The sequence below is a fragment of the Solea solea genome, chromosome 6 (assembly GCF_958295425.1).
Source record: "Solea solea chromosome 6, fSolSol10.1, whole genome shotgun sequence".
Taxonomy (NCBI): domain Eukaryota; kingdom Metazoa; phylum Chordata; class Actinopteri; order Pleuronectiformes; family Soleidae; genus Solea; species Solea solea.
The window spans coordinates 3,995,929-4,016,234 of record NC_081139.1 but is presented as its reverse complement, the minus strand read 5'-3'; the positions used below and the strand labels follow the sequence as shown (position 1 = coordinate 4,016,234).

Genomic DNA, 20,306 nt, shown 5'->3' with positions numbered 1-20,306 from the left:
GTTCTGGAAGAAGGTTGAAAAGCATCGCCACGTTTCTCTCATCGGGGGGGTTTGGAACACGAGGGGATCTGTGTTCCAGCTGTTCCAACACATACTTTTATGGAAAACATTTGTGTTATCCTGAGAAGCAGCAGCAGCAGCAGCAGCAGCAGGAGCAGCAGCAGCAGCAGGGAACGATAGTTCACATGTGAAGGTTTCCACTATATTTTTTATTACTATAAAATAAAGAGTAAAACTGGTCTGCTGTGTTACCTTCAGTCCCCACACTGTTAAAAAAAAGCATTTGTTGACTTTATGTAATACAGTTAAGTCTTTGATTTAACCCTCAGTGCTCATGTTGCACGGATCTGTGCCGCAGGTGCACCCATTTGCCGTGGGAATAGCACACAATTCCTTATATGGACATCCTGGGTGTGTGTCGTCTTCTTAAGTTATGATTCATTTTATATCGCATTTTTAGTCGTGATATAAAGTAGCAATAATTGTGCAGAAGTCACAAAATAGAGCGTTTTTTTGTTCATAAAAATGAGCCAAGTGAACTTTGAACTGTGACTTTTTTTCATCAGGAAAAAAGGGGAAATTCACTTGTTATAGCAGCAAAAAACATTTAGACAGACGTGTGCAGACAGCAAGGGATTAAAGAAGGTAAAAATAGAAAAAAAGGACTATAGTCTATGTGCATTATGTACAGGAAAAAGTTATGGACATTATATACAATGAATGAAGGAATAAAGAAATATTGCATTTTGCAGGTAGACGTCTAAATAAATATAGTGAATATTGTGTATACAGAATATAAATACTTATGAATATGAACTATTTCACAGGATAATGCACTGGTGTACGGCAGTAGGCAAAGATGATGGAGGTAGTAGTGGTGGAGTTGTGATTCAAATAAAACTGAATTGAATTGAATTGAAAAAAGCAGCAAAATGCTCTGTGTTCTAAGGGTTAAGTACTAGTTGTATTTTATATAAATATTTTAGTCTTCAGTTTAGTCTTATAGCAATAAGCAATAGTGTTGTAGAGTAATGTATAGCTTTGCATGCCATATGAGGCAAAACATTTCTTAAAACTTATTTCTATAGTATAATTTTTTTAATTTCCATGTTTTGCATTTTACTACTTCATTTTAATACCTGAGTGGTTTGCTTTTAATGTTAAGCACTTTACTTTGTTTTAAAAGGTTAGTATTAGAGTTATTATTATTATTTCTATGAAACTTAATCAATGTCAAATTGTTGTACAATACCACCTCAGATGAACAGGTCATAATTTATCAGGTTCTAGTTCCCTCATTTTAAAAAGCCGATTAAAATTAGGGATGTCCAAATACCACTTCTTTTGTGTCCAATACCGATATCAACAATTCGAGCGTCTATACCGATATTACTCCGAATAATGAACGTATGAAGCTGTTGATGCCACATTTGTTCCCAGTTATTTCAAAGACATGATTCTCCGAAAAAGAAAAAAAAAACCCATCGGATCTGATTCTACATTTTTTATCTGCCCAATATCCGATGAATCCAGTGATTTTGACCAGTATCGGACCGATACCGATTACCATCCCTAATTCATTTTAAAGATGACTTGACAAAATGTATGATTCATAATTTGCTTCGAACAATCACCAGCTTAAACCTTTTTTCTGACAAATCATTGCACTATCGTAATTATTCAGTTTCCTTATATGGAGAGTTTTGACATCCACGCACAAGATTAATACTTTCTCGCACACATTGCTTTTACATGTCAGAGAGGACGACCAGTTAGTTCAAATTACGGAGAAAAAAACCAACTAAAAGCAGTGCAGTTTCCATGACATCAATAAACACAATCAAAATGGACGAGTGTGGCATGAATGGCTGATTGCAGGGATGTGTATTTCCACTTCATGTGACTTACAATAATAAACCGAGGAAAAGGAACTGACCTGGAATAATGTTCCATCCATATGAGAAAGTCATCAAATATATTCTCCTGGGTTATCATTAGCATACAGAAACGTTAATAACAACACTGCCAGGTATTTCTAACGAGATAATCAAAATAAAGCCGTCCCCTCCCGGCCAAACACATGTGCTACTCGAACATATTAACCACTGTTAGATTATACCGGTCCTACGTTTCCTCCTTGCTCATATTGACTCATAGTAATATTGTTGTTGCTTCCCTCAGCCTTTTACTCCCATATTCCATTAAACATTAAAATGGACATTAATAATAATATACAAGGACAAAAGAAATCCATGACGGTGAGGAATTATTATTATTATTATTCTTAGTTGCAGTAGTAGTAGTAATAGTGTCCTTGCTTGTCCCACACATGATGGAAAAGTCTTCAGTTATTATTATGGTATGTGATCTCATGAACAAGGCTTACATTGAGATAAACATGTTGCAATGATTATTTTTATAGCTTTGGTTGCAGTAGACTCTAACTGGTGCCTCCAGGCAAATATGATGCTTCCCTAATGTGGACTCGTCCTGCTCTCCTCCCCCCACTATGATCAGCATTTATACTAATGTATGGAAATTGTGTTTGTATGTCACTATTAAGATCACATGACACAATACATGTGGAATTCATAGAAGAGAATAATGTGCATGATAGCGCCCATAACTCCCAATTTAGTTAAAAAGGCATCTTCAAATTTGCTTTAAAAAAATGTAAAACTAAAAACATGAAAAGTCAGAATTCCGAGATTAAAGGCAGAATTCTCAGATTCACATCAGAAATTCTCATATTAAAGGCAAAATTCTGAGATTTAAATCACAATTCCGAGATTAAAGTCAGAATTCTGAGATCAAAGAAAAAAATCCGAATTTTGAGGAAAAAAAAATCTGAGATTAAAATCAGAATTCGAAGATTAAAGTCAGAATTTTAATTCTGAGATTAAAGTCAGAATTATAAGATTGATTCTGACTTTTTTCCTCTGGATCCTGCCTTTAATCTCAGAATTCTGAGAAAATGTCTTTAATCTCAGAATTCAGACTTTTAAAGGATTAAAATCAGAATTCTGACTTTAATCTCAGAATTCATGCTATTTTATTTATTTTTCTTGCTTTCAATTTATTTTTTACATGCAGCCTTAATACTCTTCCGTATGTTTGCAACTTAAGTTGGTAGAGCATATATATATATACATATATATATATATATATGTGTATATATATATCTTCTACAGTTGGAAAATGAAGGGAAACATTCCAGGTTTCCTGAATGAATCAGCTCTATCGCTCCTGTCATTCCTCCATCATTGCAAGTGCAGAACTATTATATGACTTCCAAATGTTTGGTGGAGTCTAAAATGTTCTCAGTGACAGTTTATGCCTGTGGAATTGGTTCTGCTATGAATGAGCAAACTGTGCTCTGAATTGTAGCCCGACGCCTGACAATCACCAGGACATTTCCAAGATGATGTTACAGATTAGCAATCAATAACCGCCATAATCTCTCAACTCGCACTTGAAAAGCACAAACCAGATGGTGCAACTGCTCGGAGAAGCATGAGTCTTCTATGAGCTTGTGACGATACAGTCTCGGTGTGTTTGCATTGGGCAAACCACAAACACATGCTTCTCCTTAACAGAGTCTTTCTACACGGGGTTATGTTTTTGATCATTTGTCATAACAGACAAAAACAACGAGAGCTCTGCGATAACCACACATTCGTCCTACATGTGAGTGCACACACAGTGTAAAAATAATCCACTTCATCTTTAATACCACACGGACTTTCATACAGAAGTCTCTTTTTTAACACAGGACACTGGGAAAACATGTGGGGAGACGCCTGTCAGTTTGATGCTGGATGTTTTAAAAATGTATAATAAGATTTCTAATGTGTTTTCAATATTCAGAGCCTTTTTTTTGTCCGTCTGCAGCTGCAGCAGCAGCAGCAGCATGGTGTCAAACTACCATTAAAAAGCTCTCTTGCGTCAGTGAGCTGACAACACATCTCAACATCTGAGAGTCCTGCTGTCTGTCTGTCTGTCTGTCTGTCTGTCTGTCTCCTTCTGTCTTGTCTCAAGACTGTTGCTCCAGATCCTCTCGCCTGCTGCTAAGGGCCGTCCAGCTGAGATAATTGCCACCTATCTATCTTATCTACATGTATCTCTGTGATCTGCTCTGCCTAAAATGTGACCAACTATCCTTCACATGTGCCAGATGTAGCAGCAACTCTCTGTTGGGCCTGACATCCATATTAAACCGCAGCATATTTTCATGTGGATAACGACGATAACTGTATTGTGAGAAAAATACCAATAATACAGAATAGAAAAAGAGTCAGATCAAGATTCCTCTCCTACATTACCTGACAGTTATTTTTCCACAGTGACCAGCAGGCTGTAAACTTAATATAAATAAGAATATGGCTGAATTTTGCTTGCTTGAAGTTTAGAAGATGGCTGTGGAGGAACTTCTCTGTAGTTGAAGTACAGTATTTCATGAAAAGAATTTGGTTCTTATGATTTTTGAAAAGGGAAGTCAGATTAATAAATAACGCAGGATATAGAGACCGCACATGAACTTTCCTTAAAAGTACAAGCTCTAAAATGTCCTGGATGTGATTCAGTTTAAAACAGAGCAAATGGTTTTCAAAGCAAGAATTAATTTACTTCCAAAACAAAATAAAGACGTTGTTTTCAGAAAGGGAAACTAAATTTAATAATGCACTGTGCCAGGACAACTTTAAAAAGTATGTGTTTCAATCTGGGGGGTGAATTTAAGCAGAGTGAAAACATCAGTTTAAAAGAATATACCAAATACAAATTTTAAATAAATATAAGGATGAGAACAGCAGTTTTATGAAATGGTCGTATTCAGTAGTCAAAAGCATTCTTGAGTTGTACAGAGAACATTAAGAACAAAGTTTAAAATACTGTAAATATGTAAATATTTGGTGATGGGATAGTGTATAAATTGAGTTGTGTGTAATAGGAATGGGGTATAGGTATAAAAGTTTATATATTTCTGCCTTCTCCTTTTCAAACCTGTGACGAGATGTAAGTTTTAACGTGTTTGCTAGTTAGCATGCTAGTTAGCTTGCGAGCTACCAAGCTAGAATCTACCTATCTTAACTACTCTTTATTTTCTTTGTGATAATTATCTAATTATAATAGAATATATTATTCTTTCTTTTCAAATAATGAGGTGTAGTTCTTCTAAAACATGTAAAAAAAAATAAAAATGCAGTAAAAACATGCATCACTCTTAACGTCATGGGCTTTTTTTTTGCTATTCAGGGAAATGCCCTTCACAAAGAATCATAATCTAATCACAGCAATCCCACATCACTACATGAAAGCTGTAAGTGTATGTGAATCTTGGTAACAAATAATCTATTTATATGCAAATACTCTGAGCCACATGCAAGCGGCACATTATTCCAAGGACACGCTGGAATACAGTGACCGTATAAAAGCTTCAAAGGTAAGTTTGTCCATTTTATTCATATGGCAGCAAACTTCTCTGTCCATCTTTCAAGGAGTGAATAAATTCTCAGTTATCGTGTGAGCTGAAAATTGGCTATACTGAAAAAAATACCGTATTATTTTAACTTAATTTCAGTTGATGTAATGTATGGGATCATAAAATTGAAGATGCTTCACAACTTTTCCCCAAATTATACACTTAATGAGGGGGATTTTTTTTGTATAATATTTATGTAAAAACAGTTCCCGCACAGACAAGTTCAACTCAATACAAACATGTTTCTCCATCCTACAGGTGTGAGGCACCGTGGTTGAAAGAATGCGTATAATTCTTTTCAAAATACGTGATCGAGGAGCTCATTGAAATAAACTGCGTCTGAATCCTGACCACAGGTAGCTACAGGTTTCTCTTTCCATTCTACAGTATAGTTTGTCCAGTCATGCATCGGCAGTGTTCTACGATGGCAACAAAATGAATGGTTTTTAATAAAAAAAAGTAGAGATTCTTTAATTGCAGCGAAGGCGAGAGCAATTCAACGTGTCAGGATTTACTGCGAAACACATCTGAACCTGCGATAATCATCGTGGTTTTAGTTTATTGGGATTTTCTCTGGCTTTTATTGCCAAACCACAAAATAGGGGTTACACTTAATTGTGAGGCTTTGTCACCATGTTGCCCCATCTCCTCAGACAGAGAGACTCCATGTACTGTCAGTCACTCAGAAAAAATGATGTTCACCTTTGGCATTTTACCCAGTGATGTTTGGAGAAGGGCCAGACCATGGGAGGCGTTCCGTTTGTGTCCTTAAGTCACTGTCCACAATTAAAACAGAAGACAGGAAGCATGACTGCTATTGCACATACACGCTGGCTCCCTTCCCCATGGTCTCTGCCATTCGTCAGTGCCTGCAGGTCCTAAAGTGTTCTTATTACTGCACTCAAGAGGAGCGAGTATGTCAAGCACACTAAACCCATGGAATCCTCTCTACATTCACCGTGCCACAGCCAGAGGGAGGCTGCTTGCTTCATATCCGATAAGGTCGGGGATGGGTTCTAACTCCTGCAGTGAAAAGGAGGGGAAGCAACAACTACTGTAAAACCTATTACTGCTGCCAAACGCATACAAGTGGACCATTTTACAGGTGCATGTGGGTATAAACTCTAACAAGAACACATCTAATTTAGGTATCTTAGTTCATATTGATCATGTATGATCAGTTGATTCAGCAATCTTGACATTTTATGTCAGAAAAAAACAAAAAAAGCATGTTCCTGCCATCTAGTGGTCATGATGTGGATGCACAACAGCAATGAAAATTCAACACATACACACACGTGGTTTTTTTGTTTGTTTGTTTTTTTACTTAAAAATATGCACATAAGAGCAATTTCAACTGACGAGAATTAAAATGTAAAAATCACCTTTCTAACCAGTGTGACCGCAATATATTTATATATAAAAAAACAAAAACGGTGTGGACACATTTCAGGGGTTCTACATTACAGGCCACACACACACACATACCTTGTGGGAAGAATACTCGAATGAACGACACAAGATCATTTCTGTACAACATACATCGCCGATGATGTATAATAAGAATTCTTGTGTTTTTTTTTGAAAACCGTCCATCATGCCTCCGTTGTGTGAAAGACCGCACCATTTTTAATCTCAGTCTACAAAACTGTGGCTATACAGTGGAGACAATGTCCATGGCAAACCGGGAAAACAGTGCAGGTGATTTGGAGCCGAGGGTGGGCAAACACTTCATTCACATTTTATATATATATATATATATATATATATATATATATATATATATATATATATATATATATATATATATATATCACATATTAAAGTAAGAATTTGATCAGTCCAGTTCCTTGAACCGTGCAAACATGGCCTTGCGAACTGCTTGTTTGTAGGTGGCATGGTCCCAAACGACATGCTCTTTCTTTTTCCTTTGCTAAAAGACACAAGTGCAATAACAGAAAGTTAAATTAAACACACGGGCACCACCAAGATATTTGTGAATATATAAAAAGCTCCATACGTACTTGAACGGGTTCAGCCCCTAAGCCGGGCCTCTCACTGACTTTACCCATCTCCCTACACAGAGAGAACATTTTAGACTGTTAATAGACAGATCTATTTTAAATTAAAGCAACCGAATGCTGCTTTGTTTTCCTTTTCTATCACTAAAAAGAGAGTAACCAACTTAGGAGTTTTAGTAAAGGTCAAAGGCCACCTCCCCCTTACAGATCTGGAGAGGGTAATCCACATTTTTTAATCACCTCTCCCTCTACTGTGGCATTGACAAATCATTGATGTCTCGTCTGCAACTCATGCAGAACGCACTTGGAACACAATTCTCTTATTTGTTTTTAAATCATTGGGCGGGCACCTCAATATATGGCTGAACTGCTGCACCTACACAGTACAGGCAAGAGCGCGTAGGTCGGCTAACCAGCTGCTTTTAGAAGTCCCAGAGTCAAAGCTAAAGAACAGAGATGACAGCCTTTGCAGTGGCAGCTCCTCGGCTCTGGAATGCCCTGCCTTGGCATATCAGATGCACCCAGACTGTTGCCTTTAAAAACCTACTATTACTCCATTGTGTTTAACACAGGTTGTGTTGCACTCCCATTGTTTTTGTTTGTTTTGAGTCGAGTTGAGTTGAGCTGAGCTGAGGAAACCTACCTGGAGCCTCCAGCCCAGGTGTTATGTTGCTGCTGCTGTTTTCTTTTTTTCTGTTCTGGTGATCTTGTTGACTCTTTAGCACTCAACTGTTGAAGACAGACAGACACAATGTTAAATATTCAACAAACATGTAGAAAGCAGTCTATATTTTAAACACCTAATTATTTTCACTGACTTCTCTTTCCTGATTTTCTAGTGCTTCCAACTCCTTCTTTGACCTCTTGATCTTGAGATGGATCTCCATATTTTGCTGTTGAGACAATAAATTAAGTATTAAGAAGCTGTTTTTCCAGAGTTCACTTATCAAATACAGTTTACACAGAAGTAGGCGGTCGTACTTTGTGCAGATCAGAGAGCTGCTGGTGTCGGATCAAAGCGTCCTTGTTGGGGAACTGTCTCCTGCACAGCAAACAGGCCATCTTTTTCCAGTCTGTCAGTTTGTCTTCCCTGTCATCAGACTGGCCGCTCTGACTGCTTTTAGCCGCCTCCTCCTTGTCCTCTTCAATTTCGTCGTCACTTCCGGCTGCATAGTCTGACGCTAGCATACCAAGAGAGCCCATTGAACGCTGCAAAATATAAACCAAAACAAATGGTCAAAACAGTCTATTTCAACACGTTTATTGATCTAGTTGTTAAACGAATTTTACCTTTGACTTTTCATCTTTCTTTGGTGGAGCAAGGGGCTTTTTAAAAAGATCATCTCCACCTGAGATCTGAGGAAAATAGAGTATATTGTTAGAATTAAACTCAAAGACAGAAGTCAAAACATCTTTAATACAAGGGTTTTTTGTGGAGATTTGAGATGGGTTATATAAATAAATTGACTTGTTAACAGTGGGTTTCCTAACCTTTCTCTCAAAGATAGCAAAACCAGCATCAGCTGACTTGGACTGCCTCCTATCATCATCCATTCCACATCTCAGCAGCGGTGACGGGGAACGGACAATGTCCTTCTGACGATTTTGGATCTTCGCCCAGCGCTCCATATCTTTCATGATCTGCAAACATAAACAAATTATGAAACCACCTGCCACTGAAGCACACGTATGACACGCGTCGTGCACTTATAACTGATGTGCGACCTTGACGGCAGCGAGACTCTTCGGCTTGTCTTCTTTGTTATCCTTGTCCTTTTTCGCAGAGTCGTCGTCTTCTTTCTTCTCGGGAGTCGCTGCAGTAGCGGGATCGGGCTCCAGAGCGGACGTGTTAGCGGCTTCCAAATCGGCCGGGGTCGAGGGAGTCACCGATGGTTTCTTCATTTCCAGAGGAGCGTCTGCCGCTGGGTTGGAAAGAATAGCCTGGTCCTCGGCAGTCATGGCCACAGGTTGGGTCTCTGCAGTGGAGTTCCCTCCCGGAACTGGGATGTAAGTCTTTGTTGTCGGATCCCAGTACATGTACTCCTGGGTTTGAGCATTGTAGAAATACTATACACACACAAAAGATGTTATAAACAAAAACAATTATTCATAACACTTTTATGGTAGCTATAGGTTGACACAGGTAAACTTAAACTATGGTCTTTGTCATCCCTTCTACGACATTTCTCAGTTTTTTGTACAACCTACAACACGCAACACTTGTACTATAGTATTACCGACAGATTCTGAGTGTTTGTCTTCATTGTAGGATAAAACAACATCTGTCTTTGCAGCACATGCAAGTCAAAATCATGTCGATCATGTTTGCACTCTTACCCTAGAGTTGGGGTCGTAATAAAATGTTGTCTCAGGATCGTAGTAGAAGCCTGATGTGGCGTCAAACAAGTAGTTGGCAATGTCTGGGACTTCAGAGCCTAAATGAATTCAAACAGGACAAAATAAGTAATAAATTACACATAAAGAAAAAATATATCAAGATACAGACAGGGAAGAGCATACGTTTATGACCCTTGTGGTTATTTACAACTTTAGGAAGGAAATGATCAAACATGACCCTCACTGACCGCGTAAGAACTATGTCAAACAAGTGCAAATCTAAAGTAGTTATTATCATAAATGTCACAATGTTTTGTCTCTCACCAGACATGTAAGCCTGTCCATCTATAGCAGAGCTCATACCAGCCGACTCTGTGGGCACATGAGGTCCACCGGCATGAAATGAAGGATCCATAGTTTGGGTTTCACAGAAACCAGCTCCCTGTTGAAATTTAACAAAAACATGTCCAATTAAAACACCTTCGCTCTGACACAGGATTTCCACATCTTTCTACACAACCACCTACCTGACTAATGCTGGGATCTAATGACAGATTAGTGGCAGGTAACAAATCACCTGGTGAAAAAGAAAAAGTGAGACCAGTTGAGGATGTATGATACTGTTTATAATAAAGAACCTATACTAGACTGTGTGTTTGATGAAGTGTTACCTGTCATTCCAGGAGGAGGAGCAGCAGGTGGCTGCAGAAACTGCGGAGGTTGTGAGAACGGTAGCTGCTAAAATACCAAAGCAAAGACAAAAAATATAAATATATACATGGTTATTCTTTTCTTTGGTCATTTTAAACAATAACAATATAAAAACAGTAAAAACGTACCCCCATCGTGTTGGGCTCGGGTGGATAACCAAGGATAGAACTGTTTGGTTTATCAGAATCTCTTCTAAAACTGGAACAGACAGAAAACAACCACAACAGATTAGATTAGGGATTTCTTGAATGAGAGAGGTTGGGAACAAATCTTGACAGCTCGGTGTCTTACGTTTGGTTCTTCAGGGGTTTGGCAACCTCAGCATAAACTCTGACTCCGTCAATATAAAGGGGTCTAGGTTTAGTGAGGAGTTCAACCAGACGTGTCACTTGCTACAAACGAGAAGACACTTGCTTAGACACTTCAGCAACACTACACAAAGATGAAAACTTAATACTATTAAAACATGAAATAATCAGCAACATAATTAAGTTTGCGTACCTCATGGGAGTCCATGTCCACAAAGCAGAAGCACTTTGTTCCGGGCGGCTTGCCCTTGACGAGACGGACGTTTCGTTCATCCAGATATGCAAAGGGGTCCAAGGCTTTCAGGATAGTGTCGACTGAGGTGGTGGTCTTCACATTCTTTATAATCATGGCTGCACGGTGACAAAAGGAATAACATCGGTTAGTGCTGTGCAGTATGAGCAAACATTTACAGTTACAGTTGAGTGAGTATGTGTGTGCTCATATTAAGGAAACGGCCGAGCGAGAGGGGAAGAAGGGAGCGGTGTGTGTGAGAATGTAACTGCATATATTCTTGGTACTCCAGGACGTGTTGGTGGAGTACATTTGCACATTGCATCGGTGGTGCAGCAGTGAAAAAGGTCCCCCCCTTAAACAATGTTTTGCTGCACCACGTCAGGTCATATACCAGTCCCCCAGGATCAGCTGGGATTGGCACCAGCAGCCCAGCGACCCTCATGTGGAGGATAAAGCGGCAGACAACGGATGGATGGTATGAACGGTTATATCGCCCAGCACTAGTTGTCACTGATCCGATTTCAGTAATAAATAAATAATAAATAACTTGAGCAAATACACAGCACTGACGGCTTTATGCAACATACTTTTGCTGTCTTTAAAGACAGATTCAGATCGCTGTGAACTGTGAGGAGGATGGATGCGGGAGCCCCAAGAGTCTGCCAGTTGCTCCCTCTCTTGCTGCTGCAGCTGCTGGTCCACCTGCTGCTGCCACGCCTCTGGAGTTAAGTCAGAGTTGCGCTGCCAAGCCCCATGGGACACTGGCTCCACGGGACCCTTGGGTTTGGTCCCGTTCAAGTTACTATTATTAAAATCCTTCGAGGGTTCGTCTGGTCTGGGCAACTGGGGCTCCTGGAGTAGAGGCACTTTGTGATCAGATTCCTAAATAACAAAAACAGGAAAAAAGGAAACTCTTCATTACATCTGAAATAAAATGGTGGTGTGAACAACATGGTACAAAACTAATCTACATGGTGAATGTACCTCAAACATTATGTAGGGCAGGCTCTCAACATATCTTAAGCATCTGCTTTCCCTGTTTAGGGTTATAACTGTACAATCCTTAATCTAATTGTATTGAAAGTAGGGGTAGGAACCTCTTTCACAGCAGATATTTGTTGATGTGAAACAGTAGGATAAACACAGGCTTTACAAGTAACATTCATTCGGATTCTACTCCAGTTTTAAGAAAGCCAGTGTCTTTCTGTTGTTCAAGAGTAATGGTAGATCACACTAAATACTTCAACCCACTCTAAAACTACGCAATGCATATATGTTCTATATATTTTCTATTCCAATAACGTGATTGAGAAAATAATTATACTGTAAGATGATTAGAGCATTTATGAAACAGCACATCTAATGATGGCCTTATAGTTATTGGAGAAATAAGCCTTCAACAATTTCATTCTATAATGACAAATGTGTTATTTCCAAAAACATAAAATGATTATTTGCTCACTACACTTACATGGACTCTTTCATGCTTGTCTGGCTGGATGAATTTCATGGTTGCCGTTTTAGTGCCAACCTTTAGGGATCCCTGGAGGAGGAACAAAACAGATCAATCAGCGTTATAGGACACTGGCGAAAACACCTAAAATAATATCAATGACATGCACTGAGGCAGGTTCTGCCCTCGTCTTCACTGCAGAGAACGAAATAGACCAAACACTTATGGTGGTGTGTGCAAAGCCCGGGGTCGAGAACCACGCCTCACACAGCCCATTTGCCCCCATTCTACATTAACTACATTGATTATTTCAATATCTAGTGACTGTTTTGTCAATAAATCATGTAATACTTGGGTCCATAAAACACTTTTTCTAAACCCCTTGATGACAAACTCCGATTGCTTGCTTTTGTCTAAGCAAAACAGAGAGATCTGCATTTCACTTCTACACAAGACAAAAAATGCACCAAACCTCATAACTGAACAAGAATGAACTAGATTAGTTTGTCATTTTTTGCTTTAAAACTGCAATTAATCAGTTATTGACCAGTTTCCTTTGGCTATAATTGGTTACTAAAGAACATGTTACTTTATTCATATAATCCCACTTCATATCAGGAAAGGAATCCATAAATAAAGTTGTCTGAGGAAAAATTTAAAAAAATTAAATAAATAACAAATCTAGTTGTCTACAGATGCTGCAATAATACAACCAATCATTCTCTTCACACTCGTGAATTCGATTGGTCGTACTGGCTCAGACCAGCATGGACTGGCTCGTGTACCTGTCAATCTTAACCCGGGCCCAGGTATCACCTGCCTCAGGAAACGGTACTCCACAAATACACCAAGACATGCAGAAGCAGCAACAGATACACAGCGAGTCATGGCAGAAGAGATGGCAGAAAAACTACAGCCACAATTCAGTCCCTTCAACCTCTGGAGCAAAGCCTAAGATGAGGCTTTACAAAAAAAAAAAAAGAAAGAAAAAACCTGAGCGATTGACAGCAAACGAGGCAAAAACTAGATGAACATCGATACCATTTTTTCAGCAAAGTCCAGCTGAAGAACATGAAAGCTTCCCGTGTGTGCATGTATGTTGGTGTGTGTGTGTGGAGGTATCACTGTAACTCTCACTGAGGAGTGTAATTATGTCTGTGTGTGTGAATTGAAAGGGCTGTGATTGATTGACTGATTGAAGTTATATAGCAATTTACTTGTATGTACCTTCCTTATGTGCTTTGGTGAGAGCACCAAAGGCAGTTTAAGCTTTTCAAAACCTGCTCTTGCTAGCATTTCCTGACTTGTGGACGGCACCTTTAAAACAGCTCTACTCCAAATAGTCCCAACTCTATTTCAAGCTTCAAATCCATAAATATCAAATAAAGAAAAAGACAAAAAAAATCAAAGCGCAAATGAGAACCACTCTTGGCACATAAGGTGAATAAACCAAACAAAGCATTAGTATAAATTACATTCCATTGCGTTTAATGAAGCTGTTAACAGTAAATTCCACCAAAACTCTCATTTGCACAAAACCATTAAAACCAACCCATGCTTAATTGCAAGACAATATTCTATGTTGCACAAGGTAAGCTCACAGTGGCCATTAAAACCCTTTATGAAATTCAAACCATCACACTGCTGACCGCGTAAGCTGTTATGATGACCCATCTTCAAGCTGCATAAAAAGTAATGGTCAAAATATAGCATATAATTGACAAAGCCAAACTAACCATCAAAACAAACGATCCCATCAAACATGAGGTTGCCATTTCTGAATGTTTTAAGGTAAAAACACAGCAAACTGACTGGAGACTGTTCATTGTCTCAAGATGAAAACTCCACTGAAATATTCAATGAAATTTTGAAGAATTTTAAAAGAATGCCATCAAGAAGACGGATACTGTGGGAAAAGTCACAGAAGAAGGAGTGACAGACTCCTATGAATACTTGAAAAGAAGGCCGAAGGTCTGAGTCCATGTTAGAGATTGTGTGATGCTGTATTTGATACAACTATTACCATCCAATAGACATTTCAATAAAAATATTCAACCTCAAACTGGTGTAAGAGGAAGTCGGACGTCGGTGGATCATCAAGTGAGCAGGCTCCTTCCTTCCTTGGCACCAAGACATGCCTGTGCAAACTTTTCTGACAATGTGTAGAATAGATTTTTACCCAAACCAAACTTGACAGAGCGACTGCCATCATCACCCAGTCACACTGGAAGCACAGCCAACGGCCCTCAGAAGCAATGTAAGCTAGGACAACTTGTGTTCACTACAAGGGCGTACCCTTTTTTCCATGGAGGTAAAATAGACTGATATGAACTAGCAACTTGTAAAAGCGGGTTTCTCAGTGACAAGGCTACACTCAGAACAGCCGTAGCCCTGCATGAAAAAGTCCTGCACATAAGTCATTTAGAAGAGGCCAATCCACTGACACAATGGGGATGCCACTGTAATAAAGAAGAGATGCATGATAGTGGCCAATCAATTATTTTAGGAAAGTTTGAAGCTGCTTCTTCAACCAAACCCACAAAGCTAAAAGGAAACCGTGATCAGTAAGACATTCTTCAACTGACCTTGTAACAAAGTGATGGTTCTCTACCTTCATGTTCAATATCACCAATAAATATTCCTTAGAAATATCCTTGAGTTTTAAGAGCTCCCACCAACGAGGACTGTTTTTGTTTACCCAAACATTTCCTGGTTCAATTCATTCCAGGTATTTTGGGATTGTCTTAGAAAATCTTAGAGTTAAGAGAAAAAATAGTGCGTCTATCTTTGCATATAGAGTTGAACATTTATTTTCTAAACGAGAAGCCTAAAGTAGCACGATAGCTTGGTCAGTACAAAGTAAAAATACCTATATTTACATAATGAGGACTAACTTTTGAACCTTCATCTCCTTATCTAATGTAAGTGGACCAAAAATGAATAGCAACCCCATGTTCCTAGAGTCTCTCCCACCCCCATCGATAAAAATGCCCTCGGAACCCCTCATAATCCTGATGGGCCTTCGTAGAGTGACGAGGATGGGCCACCTTGTTGGACTCCATGAAGTGGACTGCATCCTCGAGGTTTAAAAACTCCACATAGGCCGTATCGTAGCTGTAACCTGGGGACAGCATTTGAAATACAGATGGGTTTTTGTTAGTCAAAACCAGAAATGACAAGTCACCCACTAAAATACAAAAGACACCAGTTCGTGAACACATCGAGAGTAGTGTGAGCGGATTTCTGTTTTTCCCTTTTAGTGACACACATACCTTTTCAGGAAAACACTTTTTGTTTATGCTTTTTTCTATTCAGTCTTCTGATGACTGAGGTCATATCAGACTTTGCCATGAAAGGCTCCAATAGAGCCGAGCCTGAACAAAACAGATATTCTGGACCAGTGGCAGTGAACAACTGCATGGTGCACACCATGGAGAACAATTTTTTTTACCATTTATAATTATATCAAAAGGAAATAAGGCACCCAAAATCTTTTACTATGATCGTTGGATATACTGTGTAATGTAAACAGAAATGTTTTTGAGATGTAATTTCATAATCTTGACGAAAAGGCTTGAAATCATATACAACCATATTTACAGCAATCTGTTGAGGAGACTTTTCAGTCTAATGGAGATGTTAGGATCAGCAGGATGAACAAAGCACGAACAAGGCAGTTTCCATTTCAAAATTGTTAATATTCAGTCACTTGTCACATATCTCTTGCGACTATCACTCTCCTAGGTTCCTTAAGTTGAACCGTTGGTAGTTCTTGCTAACAATGTCCCCAAACAAAACTCCGACATGGCTTAACCCCTTCTTTATGAGCAAAGTTCACACAGACCAGCAACAACAGAGACCATGATTGTAGAGATGAAAGAGTGCAGAGGATCGAATGTCATAAAAAAGCGAAATGTCGAGGAACGTACGATCGATTGTCGTAAAACATTTCGAAAAGACACTAAATTCTTACCTGGCACAACATTTTTGATTTTCATCCCCTGCATTGGAACACCATCACGGACTGCAAAGGCACCAAGGATCTGCGAAATAAAATGTCAAACTGAGTGACTTGTGTGACCACCTAAGCAAACAAATGCAAACAATGAATAACTATGACTCATTGGTTGGGCTTCGGTCTAATAATTACCTGCTCCATTGTGGCAGTCTTTGGAATACCAATGATGGATATAGTATTGGAAACCTTCTCCTCCACTGATGCGCTCCTGTAATCCTGATCCTTTTCCCAGACATTTAGATTACAATTTTGATTATTAAACAATGAAAATGTGAAAACTTTACAACACATTTATAACCAATAGTTCCAAGAGAGAAATTATCACACATACCTGAGAACCAGATTCACTAAATTTTGAAGGTGTGATTGGTTTCGATTCCGTAATGAGTTTCTCCTCTGTTCCTTGAAGCTCCTCATGTTTGTAATCAAAGTTTCTGCCAGAACCTGTTCTGTAATCAATGTCCCTGTAGTCTTGGTCTCTCACCTGCATGGTGTTGCTGCTTTGGAAATTGTGTTCCAGTTCCATTTTACCCCTGGCAGGACTTGGACTGACTTCCATCCCTTTAAAACAATCCTTTGGCTCCTGATTCTCTGGTTTGGGCAAGTTCTTCTCTTGATGGTAATGAGGCCTTTCTTGACCATGTGATTTATTTTGAATATGTTTTGGGGGCCTTTCCCCAAGCCAATGTTCACTTTCATTTTCTCTACCAGGGGCTCCAGTAAACTTACTTATTTCTGGAGGTGGATTTTCTTGTGGGCCTTTGCTACCAATTGGCGGTAGGTTGATAACAGGAAAGCGTTCATCACGAGCAAAGCCAATATCTTTCCTTGGAAATTCTACAGGAGGCCTATTCCTTTCCTGAAAAGGTGGTGCATCTCTAATTTTCACATCACTGCCAAAACCTACAGGGAAGTTTGGTTCAGATACACCTCCAATACTTTTACCCACAAAAGGTTTTTTTTCCTTTTGGCGGTTTTTCCATTCTTCTGCAAGAGTCATCTCTTCACCACTTCGATAATCCGTAAGGGGACTATCACTTGCCTCTGGATACTCGTTCTGTCTGAGAGCGTTTTCTGCACCCATAAACTCAGATCTTTGAGGGCCCGAAAAGTCTGGAGGCATATCTGATCTCGCCCTGTCCACTGAGGGAACATCATTGCTTCCAAATCTTAAAGGTGATCGATCTCTTCCTCTAAATTCAGCAGATGGTGCAGGACGATTTCGGAAATCCATATCAGAATCAAATTCACCTCTTGGATTGAAAGGTGGACCTCCTCTTCTATCAGAGTCCATCCTTCTGTTCTCATGTGGAGGTAAGTCCATATCATAGCGATTGCCATCACCAGTGCCCATTGGCTGCCAGTCACGCATATCCCTACATCCATCATTTCGGTCCATTGGAAACCCCCTTCTTCCATCAACATTTGGATTATTGAACCGTGGCATGTTGGGCTGAAATGACTCTCTGTCTCTATTGTCATTAAATTTGTTGTTTGCATCCCATGGTGGCATACCCCTCCCTCCCATTTCAGATAAGTTCCTGCCTGGTCCCGGAAAACCAGAAAAGTTCATAAGTTTGTCCCTGATTGAAATTTCATATTGCCTCCTGAGGGTGAAATCAGTTTCTTCTCCCCCTCTGAAAAAATCTCTGTTAGGCTCTCTACCCTGCATGTCACGTGGGTCCATATCACGGCCTCTCATGGGTGGTCCATCCATCCTTCTCATGTCCATAGATGGAAGATCATGAGGTCTTGGGCCCATGTGACCCATATTCATCTCATCTCTACCTCTATAGTCAGGCATGGGGCGATCTCTGCCCCCGAACATTTCTCCACGATGATCACCACTGGAACATTTATTAATATATTAGAAACTGATTTGTTTGACAACAAAGCCTTCAATAAATAATATAAGCAGGAGAACTACTAACTGACTTAATTAAATCTGGTCTACCAACCACCATATACAGTTGTGTCCACAGGTTTGAGACTCAGTCTTTTATAGACTTCATAGTGAGAGGATGGAAGAGTTTGTCTAATGTAATGTTTTGTCACAAAAAAATACTAGTGGAGCCTGCAAATGCAAAAACTTGAGACACTGTATATGGTGTAGTTAACAAATGAAATGCGTTGTTTCTAGATTCATCCACCATCCTGAGCCCAAAAGACTACATTTCTTTACGTAAGTAAGTACTTTCTAAAATCTAAACATGTGAATGTACCATTACATTACATTACATGTCATTTAGCAGACGCTTTTATCCAAAGCGACTTACAATGGATCAAGTACAATTAGCCAGGGGTGGAATCGAACTTGCGACCATGATGTCTTTGGTACACAAGGTAGGGTCTTAACCACTGAGCCACTCCCCCACTGTACCACTCTCCAAGAGGTTGGAAAAGTGGTGTAAATTAACCAAACAGTACACACACAGTTACCAGAAAGATACAATCAATGTGTATAGATGATGCTCTTTTACCGAAAGGATGGTCCTCCTCCTCGTGGTCCTTGCCTGGGCCCAGGTCCATCCCACATGTTTGCAGTAAGTATTTTATCTGGAAGCAAGATGAATCCACCAATTTCTATTTTGCAACAACTAGCAGATCTAATGCGTAACTGTTAATATAAGGGCTGCTACTGTACAACTTTATTTTCACAATCATAACGAGATATCTTTCAATGCACACACCCAATATACACTCATCGACCACTTTATTAGGTTCACAGATGTCAGAAATGGTATATTTGAGTTATTGCTGCCTGCATTACTTATCAGTCTGACCTTTCACATCTGTCCTTCTGCAAACCCCCTCCTCCTCTTTGAAACATATTTCCCTTTGTTAGACCGTTCTACATCTAAATCTTTGAGATTGTCGTGGATTAAAGTCCCAGTAGAACAGTAGTTTCTGAAATACACAGACCACCCAAACCCGTAGCACGTCCCTAGCTTCTTAAATCGATTCCTTTCATCACTCTGTTTATCGGTGTAAACCTCGGCCGATCATCTTGGCCATGCCTGCATATCTGGATGCGTCGAGTTGCTGTCATGTGATTGGGTGGCTAGACATTTGTGTTAGCAAGCAGTTGAACGAGTTTTCCTAATAAAAGATGGCGGTGGGTGTTTGATTTAATGTCCCAAGCCAGTGGTAGTATGAGTGCTGCTGTCGGCCTACATACTGGACATAACTAGGCTATCAATAGGCCTACAGAATCTGCGCCACGACTAAATCAAATAACACGAATTCAGTAAATGAATACGAGTGGTGGGGAAAAAAACAGGAACATTCTGGAAAATTCAAAGGAATAGGAGCATCGTACTGGGAATTCCGGATTAGCTAGAGAGAACCATTTCTACCAAAGAGACAATTCAGAAGGGCGACTGTTTCTCAGCTAACACTTCTTTGCTAACGTTGACGTCAAACAAGCAGTTTCATTTGCGTCGTCTTGCAACCGGACGCCGTCCTTTCGAGAACGAATCACCTCACAGACAATCCGTTTTTTATTTATAATCGTATATGTTGTTATTAAAGCCAAATCTTACTTGTTATTCGGCCTTGTTGTTGTCAATACTGCAGTGACTCGGACGTTGTCTCGCCACAGCTTTAGCAATCTGGTGAAAAATGGAGGAGAGTCCTCTTCCATCTTTTTCTGTTATAATAGCGGTTGGCAAACAGCGCGGTGGGTGCATTACTGCCACCTTCTGCTCCGGAGTGTAGATCACACCCACCACCTACCTTTAAAAA

The 20,306-nt window shown here is 39.5% G+C and overlaps 1 protein-coding gene across 2 annotated transcripts; it reads right to left on the bottom strand.

Annotated features, from left to right (window-relative positions):
- Positions 1 to 6,778: 6,778 nt before the first annotated feature.
- rbm6 (RNA binding motif protein 6) lies at positions 6,779 to 20,224 on the bottom strand. 2 transcript variants are annotated; one of them, XM_058631338.1, is made up of 23 exons: positions 20,105 to 20,224; positions 19,043 to 19,118; positions 16,894 to 18,409; positions 16,695 to 16,784; positions 16,518 to 16,587; positions 15,592 to 15,665; positions 12,563 to 12,634; positions 11,679 to 11,973; positions 11,050 to 11,207; positions 10,840 to 10,940; positions 10,677 to 10,746; positions 10,509 to 10,575; positions 10,365 to 10,414; positions 10,162 to 10,279; positions 9,838 to 9,935; positions 9,226 to 9,567; positions 8,992 to 9,141; positions 8,791 to 8,856; positions 8,482 to 8,709; positions 8,319 to 8,393; positions 8,144 to 8,229; positions 7,504 to 7,555; positions 6,779 to 7,412 (listed from the first exon to the last, which is right to left on the bottom strand). In XM_058631338.1, the coding sequence occupies exons 2-23, from the start codon at positions 19,096 to 19,098 to the stop codon at positions 7,317 to 7,319; spliced, it is 3,930 nt and encodes a 1,309-aa protein (XP_058487321.1). In that variant the 5' UTR covers positions 19,099 to 19,118; positions 20,105 to 20,224; the 3' UTR covers positions 6,779 to 7,316. The 2 variants fall into 2 exon arrangements, with proteins under 2 accessions (XP_058487321.1, XP_058487322.1); XM_058631339.1 differs by having other exon boundaries at positions 10,509 to 10,572.
- Between the last annotated feature and the right edge of the window lie 82 nt (positions 20,225 to 20,306).